Source organism: Scyliorhinus torazame, chromosome 12, assembly GCF_047496885.1.
Source record: "Scyliorhinus torazame isolate Kashiwa2021f chromosome 12, sScyTor2.1, whole genome shotgun sequence".
NCBI lineage: Eukaryota > Metazoa > Chordata > Chondrichthyes > Carcharhiniformes > Scyliorhinidae > Scyliorhinus > Scyliorhinus torazame.
Window position 1 is genome coordinate 157,754,543 of NC_092718.1, and position 24,050 is coordinate 157,778,592.

Genomic DNA, 24,050 nt, shown 5'->3' on the forward strand with positions numbered 1-24,050 from the left:
ACCAGTTGCACCATACCATTGTTGATGGCAATCGTTGAAGAGGTAGAAATTGGTCTCTTCACAGTTCTCGTTGAAGTAGAAGAGTTGCCTTACATGGATGTGACCATGTTCTGTGAATAGCCAAATAATTCATTTTGCTGAAAGCAAATTACTGGTTGCTGGAATCTGAAACAAACAAATACTGGACAATCACAGCAGGTCTGACGGCATCGGTGGAGAGAGAAGGTAGCTAATGTTTCGAGTCTGAATGATTCTTTGTCAAAGCTAGAGAGAACTGGAAATGGGGTCAGATTTATACTTGTGGGGAGTGTGGAGTGGTGGGGCTGCATACAGAGCCAACAATGGGTGGAGATTGACAAAGATGCCGTGGACAGAAAGACAAATGGAATATAAAAGGGATTATTACGGCTAAGAAGGGTGCTGATAGTGGCACATACAGAGATTAGGATGTGTGAATGGCAGAACAAAGGTGAGCATTGTGTCAAAGGGCAACTGGAAACAAATGGCCCAAGTGGGGAGGGGTAACAATGGTGAGGGAAAAACAGATCAATGGAAGAAATGAAAGTAAATTGATAGAAGTAAAAATGTGGTGACGGTGGCGGAGATAGTTCATGGTCTGAAGTTGTTGAACTCCATGTTGTCCGGAAGGCTGTAACTTGCCTAATTGGAAGGCGAGGTGCTGTTCCTCCAATTTGGGCTGGGCTTCACTAGAACACTGCAGCAGGCCAAGGACGGACATGTGGGTGTGAGAGCAGGACGGTGAGTTGGAATGGCAGGCAGCAGGAAAGTCTGGGTCCTGCTTGCGGACGGACTGAAGGTGTTCTGCAAAGCGGTCACCCAGTGTACATTTTGTCTCTCGAGTAGACCGCATTGGGAGCTGCAAATGCAATAGACCAGATGGAAGGAGGTGCACGTGAAGCGCTGCCTCACTTGAAAAGTGTGTTTAGGCCTTCATTGGTCAGCAGGGAGGAGGTAAAAGGGCAGATGGTACACCTTCTGTGATTGCATGGGAAGGTGCTGTGGGAAGAGGGTGAGGTGTTAGGGGTGTTGGAGCAAAATTTGTTTATCTCTTTTGCTCTATAGAATTCTAGAAGGAAGCCTGTTTGGCTTCTTGACTTTGTCAGCTCTTCGTTAACATAACACAGAACTGATCTTGCAGTCCCCCCACTTCCAGAGTTTGGATCGTCCAATGAAAGATGCAAGGGTCTCGGCCGCAATAGCAGCATGCGGTGGAACAATTGGCAGAAGGGGAAACATACTTGACCTTGTCCCTGCCAATTCGTCTGTCGTACTTACATCAGTCCATGACAATATTGGTAGGAGTAACCACTGCACTGTCCTTGTTGGTACAAAGTCCCATCTTCACACTGAGAAGACCCTCTGTCTTGTCAGGCTTTGTTACCAATATCGCTATATTTTCATTTTTTGTACATGGCTCATTTGCTGCACTGTGTAATTCCTTTTAGGATTGTCTTAAAGGGACCACATTTTGTGCATGGCCTGTTTGTCCGCAGCCCAGTAAGTTCTGGCTCGCTACATGGCAACACACCACACAGCTTAGAGAGTATGTAGACTATCACAATGCTAAATGAGAGGAATTTAGAACGGATCTAGAAGCTCAGAACTGGCATCCTTGAGGTTCCGTGGGCCCAGCAACAGCAGACTTGTATTCCACAATGATCTTTAACCTCATGGCTCAGCATGTCCCTCATTCTAGCCTTGCCAATCAAGCTGGGGACCAACTGTGATACAATAAGCAAAGAACAGCAAGCCAGGGGCAGCACCAAGTGTCCCTAACAATTGGTGCTATGAAGCGATAGCACCACGGGTTTACTAAGCAGTGGAAACACCAAGCAATGGACAGAGCTAAGTGATCCCACAAGCAATGGTTCAGACCAAAACTCTCAGTTCTGCTACATTCAGCCAGGAATTCTGGTGGATGCTTCAACAACTTACAGGAGGAGACTCCATGAGCATCACCATCCTCCTCACTGAGCCCAGCGTGTGAGAGCAAAAGACCAGGTGATGGTTTTCCAACAACCTTAAACCAGAATTACTGAGTGTTTTATACATCTCTGCCTCCTCCAGAGGTCCCCACCATCACGAGCTAGACTAAAGCCAATTTGATTCCCTTCATGCAGTATCAAAAATAGCTGAGATAACTGAATACAGCAAAGGCTGTAAGCCACGACAATACCCTGGCTGCAGTTCGAAAGACATGCACTCCTAAACCATCTGAGCTTTTAGTCAAGCTGTTCCAAGTAGATCGATGATGCTGCCAAAATGGGAAATTACTCAAGTGTGTTCTGTGCATAAATATCAGAACAAATCCAATCCAGCTAACTGCCACTCATCAGTCCATTCTTGACCATCAGCAAAGTGACCGATGGGGTTGCTGACAGTGTTACTTAATCACAATTGCTAATGACCTGTTCAACAATGTCCGGGTTGGCTTTTGCCAGGACCATTTGACTCCAGACCAAGATGTTTCTTGATTTTGAAGCTGTTGTTGTACTGTGGGCGCTTGGGCTAGAGTTAACACACATGATTGGATATCCATTAGCACCAATTTAATTTATGTTAAAGTTCATCAGAGTCACCATGTTTACATTTCACATCAGCATAAATAATAGCTGACCTGTTATATGTGACCAACTAGACAAATGTAAGGGACAGGTGGCTGAAGTTTTTAATTCATTTATGGGATGTGGGTGTCGTTGGCTAGGCCAGCAGTTATTGACCATCCCTAATTGTCCTTGAGCAGGTGGTGATGAGCTGCCTTCTTGAACCACTGGAATTTTGACCCAGCGACGGTGAAGGTATGTAATATATTTCCAAGTCTGGATGATGAGAGGCTTGGAGGGAAACCACTTGGTGGTGGTATTCCCAGGTGTCTGCTGCTCTTGACCTTCTAGATAATAGTGGTCTTGGATTTGGAAAGTGATGCCTAAGAAGCCTTGGCAAGATCCTTCAGTGCATCTTGTAGATGGTGCGCACTGCTACTGTGCATTGGTGGGGGAGGGAGTGAATGTTTGTGGATGGAGTGCCAATTAGTGGGCTGCTTTGCTCTGGATGGAGTCAAGTCTCATGTTTTGGAGCTGCACTCATCCAGACAAGTGAGGAGTATTCCTTTGCATGCCTGATTTGTACCTTGTAGATTGTGGACATGCTTTGGGAATTCAAGAGGTGAGTTACTCGCAACAGGGTTCCTAGCCTTTGACTTGCTCTTGCAGCTATGGTATTTATATGGTTAGTCCAGTTCAGTTTCTGGTCAGTGGTAACTCCCAGGATGTTGATGGTGATTCTGTCATGGTAATGCCATTGAATGTTAAGGGGCGATAGTTAGATTCGTTCTTGTTGGAGATGGTCATTGCCTACCACTTGTGTGGCACAAATGTTACTTGCCACTTCAACCCAAGCCTGAATATTGCCCAAGTCCATAAGACCATAAGACATAGGAGCGGAAGTAAGGCCATTCGGCCCATCGAGTCCACTCCACCATTCAATCATGGCTGATTTCAACTTCATTTACCCACTCTCTCTCCATAAGCCCTTAATTCCTCAAATTTATCAACTTCTGTCTTAAAGACACTCAACGTCCCGGCCTCCACCGCCCTCTGTGGCAATGAATTCCACAGACCCACCACTCTCTGGCTGAAGAAATTTCTCCTCATCTCTGTTCTAAAGTGACCTCCTTTAATTCTAAGGCTGTGCCCCCTCCTAGTCTCCCCTGCTAATGGAAACAACTTCCCTACGTCCACCCTATCTAAGCCATTCATTATCTTGTAAGTTTCTACTAGATCTCCCCTCAACCTCCTAAACTCCAATGAATATAATCCCAGGATCTTCAGACGTTCATCGTATGTTTGGCCTACCATTCCTGGGATCATCCATAACACAAAGTCTTGCTGCATTTGCACATGGATTGCTTCAGTGTCTGAGAAGTTGCAAAGGGTGCTGAATATTGTGTAATCCTCAACAAACGTTTCCACTTCTGACCTTATGATGGATGGAAGGAAGGTCATTGATGAAGCAGCTAAAGATAATTGGGCCTAAGACAGCATCTTGAGGAACTCCCTGCAGTGATATCCTGGAACTGAGACGATTGATGTCACACCCCAGACTAGGGTGAGGGAAACGTAGGCCCGAGAGTGGACTAAAAATTACATATAGATTAGTGATGGCAAAGCACGCAATGACACCTTTGTGCCCGTACAGAATTTGTTTCTCTTCTGGACCTATGGATTAGTTACCCTCTGTGTATTTCATAACAGGGTGTTCATATTATCTTGTGCAAATTCCTGCATTTTGGAACTAGTAGAGCGGCTGTTGATTGTGAAATGACTGTGGGCTGGATTTTTCGGCCTTGCCTGCCTTAAATTGCCACGGATGGGACAGGGACCATGCAAAGTTCTGTTGACCTCTGGCAGGAATGTCCGATCGGGTGGGAGCAGCCGAAGCCCGGCGACCGGAAATTCCCACCCTGTAACCCTTACCTCTGAGTTGGTTATGCAAGGTTTCTAAATCAGGGTTGGATGGGCAGGGCTGGTGGATAAACAAGCTAGATTTCAGTTATCTATTGCACAGTAAAATAAAGTTTTGCAATATTTATAATGTGGCATGTAGATTATCAAGTTTGTGTTTGTGATTATAACTAAAACTCCTTGCGCGGTAAGTACAATCTGGCAGTGCTGGGAACTTGCTACACAAACTATGTTGGATGTTGGTCTATGTTTTTTGTTGTGTTCCTTGAGGGGTAGATTAAATTGCTGGTTGAGGGTGCATTTAATTCCCAATGAAGGGACTTCCGGCTTTGTATACTTAAATTTTTTTTCTTCCTTTCCACCATGAAAAAGCATTGATTCTTCACCAGTTTCATGGTTAACCTTCATGGTTAACCCAAGTGTCATTCGTAACTTGCATACCCAAATTGTGCGTACTGATGAGCTATTTCACTGTTGGGCCACATATGAGTCCAATCCTGTGCCTGTATTCTTGAGACATAGCTCCCTTGCTAATTTTGTTTTTAAAAATCACCCTCATCCCCAGAGGCATTGAAGGCTCTGTGACACCCTGAATGTTGGCTAAAGTAGGCCAGAGTAGGGATGAAGCTTTCAGGTCTGAGGCTTAACTTTGCACTGAGTAACATTCTCCTCATGGGCAGATGCTTTGGGGTAATTCCTCTCATCCTCCATAAATTTGGAGGTTTGTAATCCTGTTGAGAAACATGAGTTTATTTTAAAATATATATATTTTTTCAATTAAGAGGCAATTTAGCATGGCCAGTCCACCTACCCTGCACATCTTTGGGTTGTGGGGGTGAGACCCATGCAGGCACTGGGAGAATGTGCAAACTCCGCTCGGACAGTGACCCGGAATCGAGACCGGGCCCTCAGCACTGTGAGGCAGCAGTGCTAACCACAATTCAGGGTCGGTGAATTGGCAATGATCAATGTGCAGGGTTACTGGATAGGGTGGTGGAGGCCCATCCCATGTCCCATGTGCCAGTGTGGGGTTCAGCAGGCAGCGGCAGCCCAACCCGAACAATTACTATTCTTCGAGTAGGAGTATTGACCAAGAATGTCAGCAGATCTTTCGTATGTCGGGTTAGGGTGGTTGGGGGGGAGGAAGAAAAGCGTTACAGTGGAACACAGTCTTGTGTTTTTCACCCACATATGCACATAACTCCAAAGTTCATATCATTGCAAGCAAGAACAGAACCATCAAATACATTTTTCATCACAGCTTAGTGACATCATTTTCAGAGCCCTACAATATTCAAAGCTGAGATCGACTAACCCTTTGGGTCAAATCCCATTCTTCAAATTCTGTGTAACCTGTCTGAATAAAAATAGTCACCATGCTTCAAAACTAATTCATTGATATTTAGCTATTTGGGATGTTTTTTGGGAAAAATGTTTGTAATGCAATTTTTTATGTCCTTTATAATAGAGTTCCTTATCCTGTAGTCTGTAGGCCAAGTGTGAGTTCAGATGCAGCTCCCTGACTAGATGCAATACAAACCTATATTTGTATTCTGCTGATCAAACCAACTTTGTGTTTTTGCTGTTTCTTTGAATTTACAGCACAAGTGAAAGTCCACTATAATCTTCATTATTGTCACAAGTAGGCTTACATTCACACTGCATTGAAGTTACTGTGAAAAGCCCCTAGTCGCCACATTCCAGCGCCTGTTCGGGTACACGGAGGGAAAATTCAAAATATCCAATTCACCTAACAACACATCTTTGGGACTTGTGGGAAGAAACCGAAGCACCCAGAGGAAACCCACGCAGACACCGGGAGAATGTGCAGACTTCGCACAGACAGTGACCCAAGTGGGAATTGAACACGGGACCCTGGTGCTGTGAAGCAACAGTGCACCACTGTGCTACCATGCGGCCCATAAATTGAAAGATTCTACGGAGATTTTCAGCGGGATTCTCCCTTCTGGGGGACTAAGTCCCCACGCCGGTGGGAGAACCGGCGCCAACCACTTCGGCGTCAACAGCCCCCGAAAGTGCGGAATTCTCCGCACTTTCGGAGGCTAGGTGGACGCTGGAGCCGTTGGCGCCGCTCCAGCTGTTCGCGCATGCGCTGAAGGGCCGGCACAATCTTGCGCATGCGCGGAACCACCGGCATGGTAGACTAGCCGGTGTATTTTGGCACATGCGTGGGGGGGGTCTCTTCTCCGCGCCGGCCATGGCGGAGCCCTACAGGGGCCGGCGCGGAGGAATGGAGTGCACCCATGGAACAGGTCCGCCTGCACATCGGTGGGCCCTGATCGCGAGCCAGGCCACTGTGGCCCCCCCCCCCCCCCCCCCCCCCTGCCCCCAGGGATCGTATCCCCCCCCCCCCCCCCCCCCCCCCCCGAGGACCGCCCCCGCCGACTTACCTGCCAGGTCCTGCCGTGTGGGACCATGCGTAACCCGCGCCAGCGTGACTGGCCAAAAACCAACGGCCGCTCAGCCCATCGGGGCCCTGAGAATTGCCGGTGGGGCAGCTGCCAATGGCCCCGGCCAGCGTGGGGTGAATCCCGCCCCCGCCTGAAAAACCGCGTTGTAGAATACGGCGCCGGAGAATACAGCAGGGGGCAGCGGGGCGGGATGCGCCGCCCTCCGGGGGATTCTCCGACCCGGCAGGGGTCGGAGAATCCCGCCCTTTAACTCTGATCACTAGATACAGAGTGCTCACCATTACTCCATGGAACCCCAGCCACTATCAAGAATCGAAGCCACCTTGTTTAGAAGAGGACTTTCGCTCGTACTATAAATCAATATAAAATAGGAAGAGAATGTAGCCGCAAAGAAATGAAAAGGGGGTGCATGTGGACCAGAGAAAAGATGGTATAGGAAGATGGGAAAGAGGATAAAAGATACATACGTCATGTTTTTACACTACTTAATAATCTAACATTTCCTTTCTGATTTGAATGGCAGCTATGTTTTTATTCCTGTGCGACATTATAGGAGGCACACTCGACACAGAAACACTCCACGCATCCCAAAGTTGTAAATCTTTAATGGGGCTTTGCCGCAGCTGTTTTTAATCTGTAATTAATTACCATTCTCTTTGTTGTAAGACCACCTCTCCCAAATCCTGATTAGTCCTTGGGTGGCTTGTACTGCTAAAGGCATCTCATGGTGCAAGGAAGTATTACTTAAGGGCAGCACGGTAGCATAGTGGTTAGCACAATTGCTTCACAGCTCAAGGGTCCCAGGTTCGATTCCCGGCTTGGGTCACTGTCTGTGCGGAGTCTGCACGTTCTCCCCGTGTGTGCGTGGGTTTCCTCCGGGTGCTCCGGTTTCCTCCCACAGTCCAAAGATGTGCGGTTAGGTGGATTGGCCATGCTAAATTGCCCTTGGTGTCCAAAATTGCCCTTAGTGTTGGGTGGAGTTACTGGGTTATGGGGATAGGGTGGGGGTATGGGCTTGGGTAGGGTGCTCTTTCCAAGAGCCGGTGCAGACTCGATGGGCCAAATGGCCTCCTTCTGCACTGTAAATTCTATGATATCCTATGAAATGATTTCTGATGGGTACCTTTCAGTTACTGGGTGACCTGTGAGATGGACATGGATTGTCCCTTCATCAGGTTTGTTCCATTGGCCCTTTGGGTACATGGCTGATTTTGGGACCATAAATCTTGCCACTAACAATAGTTAAACACCGGCAGCTTGAGATTTTCTTCCAGTGAATAGTCTTCCTCTTGCAATGTATTCGAATATGTAGTATTTCCTGACAGCTGGGTGTCTCAGACAGATATCTATGTCGACAAGCACTTCCTACTCGATAAAATTAGCAGTTAAAATGCTTCACAAATGAATATTAAATATCTGAGCAAATTAACTGGATTTGCAAACCTCCTTGTCCAAACAAGTATTCGGTGTCCTCCAGTAAATTGTGCACTTGTGTCATCTGGCTTTGATCAGCATCTGCCTTCCTTTCTGCCAAAATACAGCGAGCAAAGGGTGGGGGGGTTGGGGGAGAGAATGTTAAAGTTGAGAACCCAGCAAGGGAAACCAATCTCCTGACTCAATTGTGAGTACTTGGTGTTAGTCTCAGGCTTTATTTTGCCAGATAACCAAATCCTGATTAGTCCTTGGGTGGCTTGTACTGCTAAAGGCATCTCATGGTGCAAGGAAGTATTACTTACAATCAGTATCACTCTTTTACAATAACTGAACAAACTGTTGTTAATTACGTGAGATTCTCCGTTTTTTGTTTAGTATATGCAATTCAATGGTGGGATTATTATTCCATGGAAAATCAAATTGTTTGGGAAAATATTCTTTTGTCATTCATCTTGTCGAATTGTATTTTGTGCCCTCTCTTCCTATGTCAAAAGCCTGCCATTTATTACCTGCCATTTACTAACTGAGTAGATTTTAAGGCTTTATCAGCTTTACCTGTGTCAACATCAAGCTTTCACATTTAAATATAGCACTTTATATAAAGAATACTTTTGACAAATTCCTTCCACGCCCTGAAAAAAAACCTCTTGCCTTGCCTCAATTCATAAATTCTTTATTTTCTTTAAATCGTCTCCTTTTGACCAAGTTTATGGTCCCCCGTCTTAATCATTCCCTTCTTGACCCATCACATTTTCTCCATGCCTGTTTGAAAAACACCCTGGATCTATCTAAAATAGTGGGTGGCACGGTAGCACAGTGGTTAGCACTGTTGCTTCACAGCACCAGGGTCCCAGGTTCGATTTCCGGCTTGTCATTGTCTGTGCGGAGTCTGTACGTTCTCCCTGTGCCTGCGTGGGTTTCCTCCAGGTGCTCCGGTTTTCTCCCACAAGTCCCGAAAGACCTGCTGTTAGGTGAATTGGACATTCTGAATTCTCCCTCTGTGTACCCGAGCAGGCGCCGGAAAGTGGCGACTCGGGGCTTTTCACAGTAACTTCATTGCAGTGTTAATGTAAGCATACTTGTGACAATAAAGACTATTATTAAATGGTAAATGCACTATATAACACTAATTGGGTTAGGTTACCCTAGATTCCTTTGCCTTCCAAAGATATTTCACTGAGAGCAAAAAGTTTAACATTGGAAGAATTTACCCTTCCGCTCATTTAAAAAAAAAAAAAAAATTCACCAAGATTGCACGTGCCAAATTTGTTTAGTATCTTGTGATAACGTGTGTCTAAATTCCTTCGTCATGCAGCCATGTGCCTAGAGAGTGATTGTGCAACTGGTTCATTTTTTACTTTTTCTAAAGAGAAATCTTTAAAATAAAAGGAAAATCAAGGCTCATTATCATTACTTCTGCAGATTAGATCATGACGAAGTGGAATATAAAATACTACAATCAGTTCATTTTCTAATCTTGTGTAAAACGTATTTGGGTGACTAAAGTCTACATGAAGTGCTGTGTCATAGTAATATGCCGGCGTGTGTTGAAATTGCTGGTGCAGTTCGAATTGGGAAATTATGAATAACTTGCATGTGACATTTTGAACTACATTTAGCCCAGAATCATTTTGAAGTGTAATTATTTAAAGCCTGTCAAATGTGGAACTATTCGGGCTAACAACTGGTCAACCGCTTTAAACACACAGCTTGCATTGCCTGTATAGGATTATAAAGCACCTCTTATGGCATTGGGATGTCCAAATGCATCTTGCAACAAGTGGAGCACATTTCTGAAGTCCAGCTACTGTTATAATGTAGAAAAAGCAGAAACCAATTTACACAATAAGCTCGCATAAAACAGCAAAGAAATAAATGACGTGGAATTTTTTTTCTTCTTGTGTTGAAGGTGTAATAGCCATGGTGCTTTAGCCAACTTTCAGGCCTGCCAACACAAGCTCCTACCACTTTTTTACTAGACCAGCTTTGCCCAGATGAAGAAATATCATCCTGGCTGTTGGTATTTAAAAAAAATCTTGGCAAGTTCACCAACTTGGCAAGTTAATTTAATATGACTGCTTGGGGCAGCAAGGTGGCACAGTGATAGGCATTGCTGCCTACGGCGCTGAGGACCCGGGTATGAATCCCGGCCCCGGGTCACTGTCTGTGTGGAGTTTGCACATTCTCCCGGTGTCTGCCTGGGTTTCACCACCACAACCAAAAAATGTGCAGGTTAGGTGGATTGGCCACGCTAGACTGCCCTTTAATTGGATAAAAAATAATTGGGTACTCTAAATTTATGTAACACAAATAATATGACTATTAACTTGGTTCTGGGATTTAGTACTATTATAATTGTTTTATTTATATCTATTTTTCCCAACATAATCCAATGGTCATTATAATAGTTGACCAGTTCTTGCAAGTCCCTTAAAATAGGACAGCTGCAATCATCAAGGCCGTTTGATCTTCATTATTCGTTCTTGGGATGTAGAGACACTCACAAAATGAAGTATTTGTTGCCCATCCTTAGTTGCCCTGAAGATATTAAGAATTAATCATGTACTATGGGACTGGAGTCACAAGTAGACAAGACCAAGTGGCTGGTTTCCTTTCCTTGAAGGATGTTGGTGAGCCAGTTGGGTATTTGCAGCAGTACAGCAGTATTCCTGGTTGTTTTTCTGGTGCTGGCCCATAAATTTACCAGATTTCCAGATGAATTGTTTGATATAGCATAGAACGAGGCCATTTGGCCCATTATGTCTGTGCCAGTACTTTGAAAGAACCATGTAGTTAGCCCCACTCCTTGCTCTTTCATGATGCTCCTCCAGATATTTCTCTTTCAAGTACATATCAAGATCCCTTTTGTGAGTTACTATGTTCTGCTGTCCATTTGGATAGTCAATCATATTGCGCAGAATAGGCCCTTCGGCCCATCAAACCTACCCTGACAAAACTTACACTAAATGTACTCTAATCCCACTTTCCAGCACCTGGTCCATAGCCTTGAATTTTATGACATTTCAAGTGCTCATTCACTTACCTTTTAAAGGTTGTGAGGTTTCCACTCTCTACTACTCTTCCAGGCAGTACGTTCCCAAACTCCCATCAACCTCTGGGTGAAATTTTTTCTCAAATCCCCTCTAAACTTCCTGCCCCTCACCTTAAAATTATGCCCCCTCGTTATTGACCCTTCAACTAAGGGAAACAGTTTCTTTCTATCTACCCTGTCCACACCCCTCCTAATCTCAATCAGGCCCCTCTCAGCCTCCTCTACTCTAAAGAAAACAACCTGAGCCTCTCTTCATAACTCAAATGCTTCATCCCAGGCAACATACTAGTGAATCTCATGCGTATCGTCTCCAGTACAATCACATACTTCCTATAGTGAGGCGACCAGAACTGCAAATGGTACTCCAGCTGTGGCCTAATCAAAGTCTTGTATGGCTCTAACATAACTTCCCTGCTCTTATAATCTATGCCATGACTGATAAAGGCAAGTGTCCTGTATGCCTTAACTACCCTATAAACTTGTCCTACCGTCTTCAGGGATCTGTAGATAAGCACCCCAAGGTCCCTCTGTTCCTCTGTGATTCCTAGTGTCCTGCCATTCATTGAGTACTCCCTTGTCATGTTACTCCTTCCAAAGTGCTGTCTATCTTTCTGCGACCTAAGACTTTCATCCTCACTATTAACCACCCTGCCAATCTTTGTGTCATCATTGCAAGCCCCCCGCAATCTCATCTATATCGTTTGCGCATATCCCGAACAATAAGGGACCTAGCAATGATCCCTGTGGTACACCGCTGGACACCAGCCCTCTGCCACTAATCCAAATTCTGATCCAATTTGCCAAGTTATCTTGGATCCCATGTCCTTTTACCTTCGTCAGTCTCCCATGTGGGGCCTTGCCAAAGGCTTTTCTGAAATCCAAATGAACTACATCAACTGCACGACTCTCATCTACACACCTGATCACCTCATCAAAAAATTCAATCAAATTTGTTAGGCATGACCCCCCATTGACAAAGCCATGCTGACTGTCCTGATCAAACCTTGCCTTTTAGAGAGAAGATTCATTCTGTCTTTAGAATTTTCTGCAAATGTTTCCATACCACTGATGTGAGACTCAACTGGTCTGTAATTTCCTAGTTTATCTCTACCACCCTTCTTGAAAAGTGGAACCACGTTAGCTGTCCTCCAATCCTCTGGCACCTCCCCTGTGTCCAGAGAGGAATTCAAAATTCCAGATCATCCTAACTCGCCACATTAGTATATATATTTTTTAAATTCATCTCGCTACTCATTCATTTGTCAATTATCTTCAACCTGTTTCCTACGGTTACTGCCACTGCCAACAGAGTTAATTTTGTGGTATGCCATTTTGTGTGGTACTGGACTAGCAATCCAGCAACTCGTAACCACTTGACTACCATCCCTAGCATGAATGTTGGGCACTTTCTAAGGTATTCGAAAGGCCTTTTACATCTACGATACTTGACCAAAGCATGAATCGTTTCCTCCAAATGGAAATGGGAAAGGAGGAGATGTGGTAGCAAAGAAATAAAACGGCACTAGGCATAGTGAATCCTTTATCGACAAAATCATTGTCCCCAGTGGTATAGAGGCATAGAAGTTTAGATCTGAGGAAAAATGCTGTTGAATCATTCTGGATTATATTTTTGGTGTATGTGGTCTCCGTTAATGAATCTTGTGAGCAAATTAGTTTTTAATGACCAATAACTTAAATGCTGTCACTGGCATTATTAATGAACTATTAATAGCAAAAGGACCATTACAGTTGTGGAGTTTGCCCTTCTAAATGTGATTGGAATTGAGATTATGATCAGCCGTGATCTAATAGAATGGAAGAACAGGCTCGGGAGCTGAATTCTGTTCCTATTTTCTCAAATTTTGTGTCAGCTGTTTCAGTTCTCCAATTTCAGACTATTCTTGGTGATTGTAAACAAGGTATCTGGCATTGCACATGGCTGTGTACCCCCTCTGTCCTTGTGTGTCTTAGAATGTATTTAAATAGTGTGTAGCGATTAAATCTTTTATGTCCTTCAGAGTTGGATCAGCTTTGTCTCTGTTCAGTTCCTGTGGAGTAGATACTCTTGTTTGATTTATTACTGTTGAATTTGTCCTTCTCTGTGATGAAGCTATTTGAGTTTCCTTCAGCTCACCGTGACACGAGTCCCACTAGGGAGGGGAGCGGAAAGACAACTGTTCAATATTTCCAGACAGTGTCCCATAACAATTAAATAGAATTGTTGAATTAATCTGCATCTGCAGGGTAATGTTCAGACTTTGTGGGCATGCATCCAAATCTGAGATCTGAATGCTTTGGGCAGCTGAATTTTGTTAGTCAGTAAAACTGCCCATCAGGCAATGACTCAGCGATATATTCTTGAAGAAATGCAGAAGAGGGCAAACAAGTGGAGGTTCAATTCCGCCTTCTGTTACTCTATACCGAGCTACGTCAGCAGCAGTTGCAGCCTTCCCACCCTGAAGGACGATAGCTTATTCTTGTGGAAGTAGGAGGGATTGCTGTAAAGAACAAAGCAGACAAACTACATTGCAGACACAACATTTATGTTTGAAAGCTCCCTGGGTGATCAGTGTAAGAGTTTAGCCTAAACATAACGTGCATGCGTTGTCCACGCTGGCCCTTCTGATTTTACATACCAGCTCCAGATAACTGACATCCTGAGGTATGTTGATAACTATGTAAAGTAATCCCAATATCACAATCTCGTAATGGTTTACTACAGAGCACACTCCAGCTGAGCTGCTGTTTTTGGTTTTTATAGAACTGCCGCTCTTTTTAAGCTTGATACCTCCGCAGGTCAGAGTTTTATTTCACAGCCTGTCAGCTGTGTCTCAGTAGGTTAGCTCACTCTGATCAAACCCCACTCCAGCGATGAAGTACATAATCTAGGTTCGCACTTCAGTGAGGGGGAGAGCTGCACTGTCAGAGGTGCGCCCATTCCCCATTCCGATGAGGCGTTCAAGCGAGGCCCCGTCTGCTTTTTCAGGTAGACGTGAAAGATCCATAAGGGGAATTAAAAAGAAAGAAAAATACTGTGCAGAAACTATTGTCATGTTTCTCATAGTTCATTCAACAAAAATACTCTGTTGGCTGTGAAGCACTTTGGGCTGTACTGAGGTTATGAAAGGTTTGTTATGAATGGAAGACCCTGCCCTGCTTGCCAGGTCTCTGCTTGTGTATCTGTGTTCTGAGTAGGATTTGAGTTAGCAGCAGTGCAGTGCATTACTCCAAATATGCTGCAACCTCTGATATAAAAGTGCAAAGCTGTTTCCAAACCAGTGTCCTTGGCATTCAAGATTTGACAGCATTATATGGGGAATTCAAGTGGTATTGTTTTGCCTTTTCATGCCAAAATGCGGTGTCTAAATTTTGTCCTTGTATTGAAGGCATTAAAAAAAAACCTTGCCACCATCTCGCACATCTTTGGGGTTTTGGGGGTGAGGCCCATGCAGGCACGGGAAGAGTGTGCAAACTTCACACTGTCAGTGACGCGGGGCCAGAATCAAACCCGGGCCCTCAGTGCCGTGGGGCAGCTGTGCTAACCCCTGTGCCACCCTGGAAACAATTATTTATGGTTGAGCTTTTTTGTAATGGCTTTGAGTTTAAGTGAAAGGACAATTCCCTAATGACATTGCCAAGCTGTTTATGAATAAACCTGTTTTTAATTGTGGCATGGGTTCATTGCCCAACTCTGCCAACCTCGCAGCAGGAGTCTGAGATTCATTGATCTCTGGTTTGGTATCAATGTAATCCTTGTAGTTTCACCTCTTCGATTCTCAAAATCAAATATAGTGATGAAAGACAGCATTTCTTTCTGCTCCTTTCTTCCTCATGCTTATCCAGCAGCCCCTTCTGTCCTGTTCGCCTGGGCCTCTACTCGTCTAGCAGGTTCCACAATCTAACCACTGTTTGGGTGAAGAATTTTCTCCTGAATTTCATATTTATCTTGTATTAATAATTCCTAGTTTTTGGTCTCCCTGACAAATGGAAGTATTGTATTCAATCCTTCCCCTGCCCCCATATCTCACTGAATGAGACATCCGGATTTTGTCTCTTCTAATGTTATGTGGCACAAGTCTTTTGCCAATGAAGACCGTTTTGGAAAAGGAAGTTTGTTGGGGAAAATTTAAAAGCAGAAATCGGCTTTTCCCAAAAGTGACCTTTTTTTCCCCTTGTTTTGGCAGCTTCAATCATGGATTCTTCTGAAGTGGAGTCTGGGACATCAACAGCAGACAGTGCTGCCGAGTCTTCTCTGGTGGTGGAAGAATCGTTCTTTAGTACGCTGGACATCTTTCTATTCTCCCTTATTGCTGGGTTTGCAATTTATTGGTTTGTCTTCAGAAAGAAAAAGGTGGAAATCCCAGACTACAAAACACTCCAGCCACAGTAAGTGTTTAAACAAGAATGCCTGGACAGTATTTTGCAGGAACTCATTGACGTCTTTCGGAGAACTCCACAAAAATAATGTAGCTTTGTAGTTTATTTTCTTCCTGTCCATGACAGCTATCTGGAACTCGACCCAGATTTATTTTTTACAACTCAATGCCAAATTTGATCGCGCGGATCCGCTCCATCACCGAGACTGTCGTATTCAAACTCCTTAACATATCCTGACTTTGTCTCTCCCTTTGTTACTTCCAGACTTGATTATTCCAAAGTATTTGTGGCCAAACTCCCATCTTTCAACCTCCATAAATTTGACCTACTCTGAAACACTGCTGAACTGACAGTAAATCTCATTTTGCCCTGTCCTTGCTGACCTACATTAGCTCCCAGTTGAGCCATACTTCAGTCTCAAAATTCTCTTCTTGTTTTCAAATCCTTCCATGGCCTCTTCCCTCGTCCCTCCATATCTCTGCAGTCTCCTCCAGCCCTACAACTCATCTTTGCTCCTCCAATTCTGCCCTCTTGCACATTGTCAAATTTAATTGCTCTACTCTTGGTGACTGTGCCTTCAACTGCTCAGACATCAAGCACTGTGATTCCCTCTCCATTTAAGGTACCACTTAAACCTCTTTGACCAAGCATTTGACCATCGGTCCTATATCTCCTTGTGTTGCTTGATGTCAAATTTTGTGACATAACAATCCTGTGAAGTGCCTTATGGACATTTTACTACATTAAAGACACTATAAACTACACATTTTTGTTGTACTTTCTCTCCTTTCTTTAAGTATTTTATTCAGGCATTTTCATAAAAACAAACTGAAGCAGAATTCTACAACATTATAAATAACCAATACCCACTCTTTTTTCTCCCCCTCTTTTTTGTTTTGCTGACTCCTCCATCCTCCTTAAAGAAGTCAATAAACGGCTTGCACCTCCAAGCGAACCCATCAACCGACCCCCTCAGGACTTGACTTTCTCCAGCCTCGGGAATTCTGCCAAGCCGCTGACCCACACCCCCACTTTCGGAAGCTTAGTCCCTCCATCCAAGTAAGATCCATCTCTGGGCTAACAGACGCAAAGACCAAGACATCCCCCTCTCGCACCCCCTGGACTCCTGGGTCTTCCAGCACTCTGAATATCGCTATCCCTGGACTCGGGGTCACCTTCACCCTCAGCACCTTGGTCCGCGAACCTCTGCCAGAACCCCTTTAGCTTCGGACATGCCCAGAACATGTGGACATGATTCGCGAGCCTCCCTGCGCACCACCCACACCTATCCTCCACCCCCTCAAAAAATCTGCTCATCCGCGTTACCGTCATATGTGCCCTATGAATTACTTTAAACTGAATGACAAGGACGCATTCATCCTCCGTAGGGCCTGAGCCCACGTCCCGGTCTTCACCACCCCTCCCAGCTACTCCTCCCACTTATGCTTTATATCCCCTGCCGGGGCCCCCTCCCAATACATCAGCTCCTTGTAGACATCAGACACCTTCTCCTACCTCCTCCTTCGGCAGCACCAAGGGCGGTGACCCAGGAAAAGACGCCACCTCTCTTCACAAATTGCCACGCCTGCAGGTACCTGAAACCATTCCCCCTGGGCAGCTCATACTCTTCCTTCAGATTCTCCAATTTTGTGGAAACTGCCCACTAGAAACAGGTCGCTGAATCGCTGAATCCCTGCCTGCCTCCACTCCCTGAAACCGAATGTAGCCCCCAGCCCCGGTACAAACCTATGGTTGTCACAAATTGGTGCCCACACAGAGGCACTCTCCAGTCCCAAATGCTGCCTCCACTGCCCATATCCTCGAGGACAACACCACCACTGGGCTCAAGGAGTGCCTGACCTGTGAGAACGGCAGAGGGGCTGTTAACAATGCTCTTAAGCTCGTTTCCCTACTAGAAGCCGCCCCCACCCCCACTACCCATTTCCTAATCATGGTGATGTTCGCCACTGAGGAGTAGTTCATTATATTCGGCCATGCCAGCCCTCTCACTCTCTCCCCTGCTCCAAAAAAGCCCTCTTGACCTGCAGCGTCTTCCCTGCCCAAACAAACCCAGAGATCAGCACATTAACCTTTTTTTAAAGAACGACCTCGGGACAAAGATTGGGAGGTACAGAAATACGAACAGGAACTTTGGCAGCACCGTCATCTTTACTGTCTGCACCCGTCACGCCAGCAACAATGGTAGCACATCCTCTTGAAGTCCCCCTTCATCTGCTCCACCAGCCGAGTCAAATTCAACTTTGCAACTGCATCAGACCCGGTGTATCTGAATGCCCAGGTATCTAAAACTCGGCCCCATTGGGTTAAACAGCAGCTCTCCTAACCTTCACGCGTGCCCTCTGGCCTCAATCGGGAATACCTCGCTCTTTCCCATGTTTAATTTGTACCCAGAGAGCCAGCCAAAGTTTTCCAAAATCCCCATAATGCCCCCAATGCCACCTAATGGGTCTGAAATACATAACAACAGGTTTTACGCATATAGTGAAACCCTGTGCTTGATGCCAGTGGCTCTATTGCCAAGGCAAAGAGCAACAGGGAGAACAGGCACTCCTGCCGTGCCCCCGATGCAGCCCAAAATATCCCGAACTCACCCGGTTCGTCTGCATACTTGTGACGGCTGTCTTGTACAGTAACCGGACCCAGTCCACAAATCCCTGTCTGAAGCCGGACCGCCCCAGCACCTCCCACAAATATTCCCACCCCACCCACTCAAAAGCTTTCTCCACGTCCATCGCCACTACCATCTTCACACCTGCCTCTCCAGAGGCACCATAACTACATTGAGCAGCCCCCTCGCATTCGTCAACAGCTGTCTCCCTTACATGAACCCCGTTTGGTCCTCACCTATCACCCCCGGAACGCAGCCCTTAATTGTCGAAGCCAACCCCTTCACCAGAAACTAGGCGTCTACATTCAATAGCGATATTGGGTGGTACGACCCACACTGCTTCTGGTCCCTTTCCTTTTTCGATCTCAGAGATGGATGCCTTGTGATCGTGTAGGGGGGAGCTCCCCCTTCGCCCTAGCCTCGTTGTATGCCCTCACCAACAGTGACCCCTGGTCCCCCCCAAACTTAAAACCCCACGGGAACTCATCCTTCCCAGTGTCTTCCTTACCTGCATCGCCTCCATACTCTCCATCACCCGTTTAGCAGGGAGTTGCAGGCACTGAGAACGATGCCACCATTTATGGCTCTTCGCTGTTTTTTTTTTGGCCTCAGCGAGGAATGCCCCGCCGAGGCTGCACTTAGTTCATTTTCCTGCATGAGTAAAAATGGCGCCCCTATCTTTCCATCCCTGCCACAGCCTCCGGACCCAACCCCCCCCCACCCACTGCACCTCATTTGCCTCAAGGGTGCTTGAGCCGCCCCCCCCCCAGCCTTTCCTCCACCCCTTAAGGGACTGACCCTGGCACAAACAAACCAGCACCTTGGTACTTCCCTTTGTCCATTTTTTATAATTATTATAAAATAAAATAATTTTACAAAGTAGCCAGGTTGATGTATATTTTCCTCCTGTCTTCTGGACGGGACACTTGTTTGAACATCTTCTGGTGTTTCTAAGTTTCATTATTGCTGCACTCCATTGTTATCTTTCAGCTTAATGTTTGTATGCAATAGGATAGCAGCCCGATAGGCAAGTTAATACAGAGCTAAGAGGCTCAGACCCAGGAGGGGTTAAGCTCTTTAGCAATATTTCAAGTTAACTGGGGCCTGGCTGCCTTTGTGATGTATGGGAATGGGTATCTGGCAAGATTTAAATGAATGTTAGGATCTGGCAGCACTGGGACAGTGATATTATCCAGTCCTGGGAAGGAAACGTGGAGCCCTCCACTTGATGAGAGGCAAGAGGATATGGCTCAAAATCATTGGAATCTTAAGATATGTGTCTCCAAAATGGTCGACCCCTTTTCCTGAGACTGGGACCCACAGTTAGAAACTCACCAGCCAGTGGAAAAGTCCTTCCAGCATCTACCTTTGTCCACTCCTCTCTCAATAATCTCACAATAATCAAAGACCCCTCCCACCCGGGTTATCCTCCCTCCCACCGGGAACGAGATACAAAAGTCTGAGAACACAAACTAACGGATTCAAAAACCGCTTCTTCCTGCTGTTACCAGCCTCCTGAATGACCCTGTTATGGACTGAATTGATCTCTTCTCACATCTTCTCTGCTGAGCAGTACTGCAGCGTATCCTCACCTGATGCCTGTGTCAATGTATTTACATTGTGTATTTATGTATGTCCTTTGTTTTTTCATGTATGGAATGATCTGTCTGGACTGTACGCAGAACAATACTTTTCACTGTACCTCGGTACATGTGACAAATGAAATCCAATGTCTCAATGAGATCACTTCTCATTTTTTTCAACTCCTTAGGAGTTTAGGCCCATCCCACTGTCCTCGGGACAGTCCCCTCATCCTTGAAATCAATCTTGAGAACCTTTGTTTCATCCCCTCTGAGGCAACGTAGAAATTTGGAGCAGAATTAGATGACTCGGCCCCTCAAGCATCCTCTGCCATTCAATAAGATCATGCGTGATCTGATTTGTAACCTCAAATCCACATTCCCACCCCTTGCTTATCAAGAATTTGTCTAAATCTGCCTTAGAAATATTCAAAAACTGTTTCCGCCACCTTTTGAGGAAGGGAGTTCCAAAGACTCCTGAACCTCTGGGAGAAAATTTTTCTTTCTCTTGTTTATTAAATAAAGTTGTTTATTCCTAGTTGGTGCTTTTTAAAAAAGATTTAAGAGTACCCAATTAATTTTTTCCAATTAAGGGGCAATTTAGTGTGGCCAATCCACCTCACCTGCACATCTTTGGGTTCTGGGGGTTAACTATTTGGCGCTTCTAAAGGAAATTAGAGATAGTATCAGATTCAAAGAGGAGGCATACAAATTAGCTAGAAAAAGCAATAGACCTGATAATTGGGAACAGTTTAAAATTCAGCGAAGGTAGACCAAGGGGTTGATTAAGAAAGGGAATACAATGTGAAAGTAAGCTAGCAGGGAACATAAAAACTGACTGTAAAAGTTTCTGTAGGTATGTAAAAAGAAGATTGATTGAAAACTAATGTAGGCCTCCTACAGTCAGAAACAGCGGAATTCATAACGGGGAACAAGGAAATGGCTGAGGACCATTTCAGTGAAAATAAAGTCAGGAAACACTGGAATACTCTTATTGAAGGGTATTGACCTGAAATGACCTCTTTCTCTCTCCTCAGATATTGCCAGAGCTGCTGAGTATTTGCAGCATTTTCTGCCTTTGTTTCAGATTTCCAGCAGCCACAGCATTTTGCTGAAGAGGAGGCCCATCTCCTCCCTACCCCCCCCCACAAACACTGGTAGTGGAAATCTGGAATTATTTCCTGCTAAAGGCTGTGGATTCTGGAAACTTTTAGGACTGGATGATAGATTTTTGTTGGGTGGTGATACCAAGGGATATGGAGCTATGTTGGGTAAATGGTGTTGAGGTAAAGATCTGACACGGTTTCAATTGAATTATTGAGCAGAGGTTTGAGTTTTGAATGGCTACTGCTGCTCCTATTTTCCTGGAGCCAGACTGATGATATTAATCCATATCCCCTCCATGCTGGTCGAGACTATCCAAATATATTTTCACACTGGATCTCCAAAGACTAGCCGGCTTACATTGCAACTGACTGGTTTGGATCTTGATGATGAAAGACGTGTGTCGAATCCATTGAGCTGTTCATTCCACCAGACGATGTTGCTCATTGACACAAACGCCTCACGGCATTGCTGTGCCAGGATCCCTCTTCCCGAGCACGTCCTGGACGAGGGAATTACCTTGTGGCGGAGGCAACTTGAACCTTTTGGTAAATGTAGAAGTTTAAGCTAAAGGCTCCGATGCGGTTTCTTGTTCAAATTCCTCCATTGCAGTGCTGCCCCGCCCACTCGGGATGAAAACAAGTCGCTTGCAATTTGCCTCCAGATTATCATGGATCTTTGTTAGCGCAGTCTGGTTTAAGTTCAGTCCCCGAACAGGCGCCGGAATGTGGCGACTAGGGGCTTTTCACAGTAACTTCATTGAAGCCTACTTGTGACAATAAGCGATTATTATATAAAGTGATCATGGTAGGAGGAGGGGAAAGCTGCTGTTCACATGCGATTGAGATGACCAGAACGTATGTACGTCCTTTGAAAACACGTATCATTGTACAATTAGCTCAGCAAGGACCATTTGTAAAATAAGTCCCAGAGAAACAACCCCCTTTTAAAATTTTTGCACATAGGTTAGCCAGGGCAGTGGAGTACTTAGATTCAAGTGTGATTGTCGCCTGACATTTTTGTTTTCTGTGATCGTCTGATGTGATGCATCATTCGTTGGGGCAGTGAAAAGAATGGGAGAGATGTCATGAGTGGGAATCTTTTATGATGGATTAGAGGTAACCATAGCAGCAGGCCTCCACTGTTCAATTCTGAAACAGCTGCCTTTCAGCTCAGTTATTTTCCTCGGGAAGTCATTGGATGTGATGTGGCTGTTGCTATGGGAGACACAAGTGCAGAAGCAGGGCATATTGCAAAAAGATTTCTACATCGATGGACAGGGCTGCCAGCGACTAGAATTTAATTATTTGTTAATGCAGCCACTCGAGTGTCAGTGGATCTTGGCAGGCGTGCAGTATCCCTGCAAATATGGATCACGAATCAGTTCGGCTGACATGAGGGATTCCATTGGGGAGTTGGAGGTTCTCACTGTTGTATTCAAGGATCTTGATTCCGCTAGGATGAGTGGTCTGTAACATCGGAATAGCGGAAAAGCTTGGCATATATACTGGGGTGTTCTGCCCAGACCGTAACTTGCGTGATAGGCTGAGAAACCTGTAACTGGAACTATGGGCTGCATATTCTCTGTTCGGCAGCAGGAAGCAGATCCAAGCAGGTTGGTGTTTTCTAATTCATGCTAAAGATAGCACCGCTGTAATAATTTGCTGCTTTGTGTTGACTGTGCGCTAGTGTAGTGAATGTTCAAATTGAGTTTTGTTTCATTCGTTCATGGAATGTGAGCATTGGAGCCCATCCCTAATTCCATCTCTAAGTGAGTGTGAGTCGTCTTCTTGAGCTACTGCAGTCCTTGATGTGTAGGTACATCCACGGTGCTGCTAGGGAAGTGACTCCAGGCCTTTGGACTCAGCGACAGTGAAGGAATGGTTGATAGTTCCAAGTCAGGATGGTGTGTGGCTTGGAGGGGAACTTGGTGATATTCCCATGTTCCCGCTGTCCTTTCCCTTCGAGATGGTAGAGGTAATGGGTTTGGAAGGTGTTGTCAAAGGAGGCTTAATGAGTTATTATAGCGCACCTTGTATATGGTACGCACTGCTGCAACTCTGCGTCAGTGATGGAGGGAGTGCATGTTTTAAGATGGTGGATGGGGTGCCAATCAAGGGGACTGCTTTGTTCTGGATAGTGCCGAGCTTCTTGATTGTTGTTTGAGCTGCACACATCTCGGTGAATAGGGAGTATTCCATCACTACCAGCTTGTGCCTTGTAGATGGTGAACAGGGTTTGGAGAGTCGAGAGGTAGGTTACTGCCCAACGTCTGACCTGCCCTTGTAGTCGCAGTATTTATGTAAGTGGTCCAGTTAAGGTTCTGGTCAGTAGTAACCCCCTCAGGGTGGTGATGGTGGAGAATTCAGCGATGGTAATATTATTGAATGTCAAGGGGAGATTATTTAGATTCTGTCTTGTGGCAGTCAAGAACCATCTCCAACATGTGGGGCACGAATGTTGTGTGCCACTTAGCCCAAGCCCAAATGTTGTCCAGCTCTTGCTGTTTGTGGGCACTGACTGTTTCAATATCTGAGATGTACTTGCTTGGTGCACCTAATAAGGTAGTTTTGCTCTCTGTCTCCAGACAGTGTGATGTTTGCCAACTTCCAACCAGAAGCTGCCCTTTGGGTTTGACCATGAAAGGTTTAGCACTCTGCTAGCAGTGGGATTTTCACATTGCAGTTGACCCTATAAGATTCCTATAAGATTTCAAAGTGCAAAGTTTCAGGCGCAAGATCTTGAACAGTGGCGCATGTGCAAAATACAACTGATCATTGCAGAGAAAGCTGTGACATAGAATCGCATTCCTGAAGTGGGTTGATTATTCTGACGTGCATATGAGGGACAAGCCAGTATGAAGTTGATCACAGTCAAAACTGCAGAATCTGCATTTATTATCTCTCTCTCTCTCTCTCTCTCTCTCTCTCTCTCTCTCAGACATGTGTGTGTGTGTGT

The 24,050-nt window shown here is 45.3% G+C and overlaps 1 protein-coding gene across 4 annotated transcripts in view; it reads left to right on the forward strand.

Moving 5' to 3' along the window:
- Nucleotides 1-24,050, forward strand: part of LOC140386684 (NADPH--cytochrome P450 reductase-like) — a 122,294-nt gene that overhangs the window by 16,224 nt on the left and 82,020 nt on the right. For 3 of the 4 annotated variants that reach the window (XM_072469240.1, XM_072469239.1, XM_072469241.1), the window contains exon 2: nt 15,587-15,788. In XM_072469240.1, coding sequence (XP_072325341.1) covers nt 15,595-15,788 — 194 coding nt within the window. In that variant the 5' untranslated portion in view covers nt 15,587-15,594. Of the gene's footprint in view, nt 1-15,586; nt 15,789-22,545; nt 22,708-24,050 lie in introns of those variants that run through there. The other variant, XM_072469243.1, reaches the window with a different exon arrangement.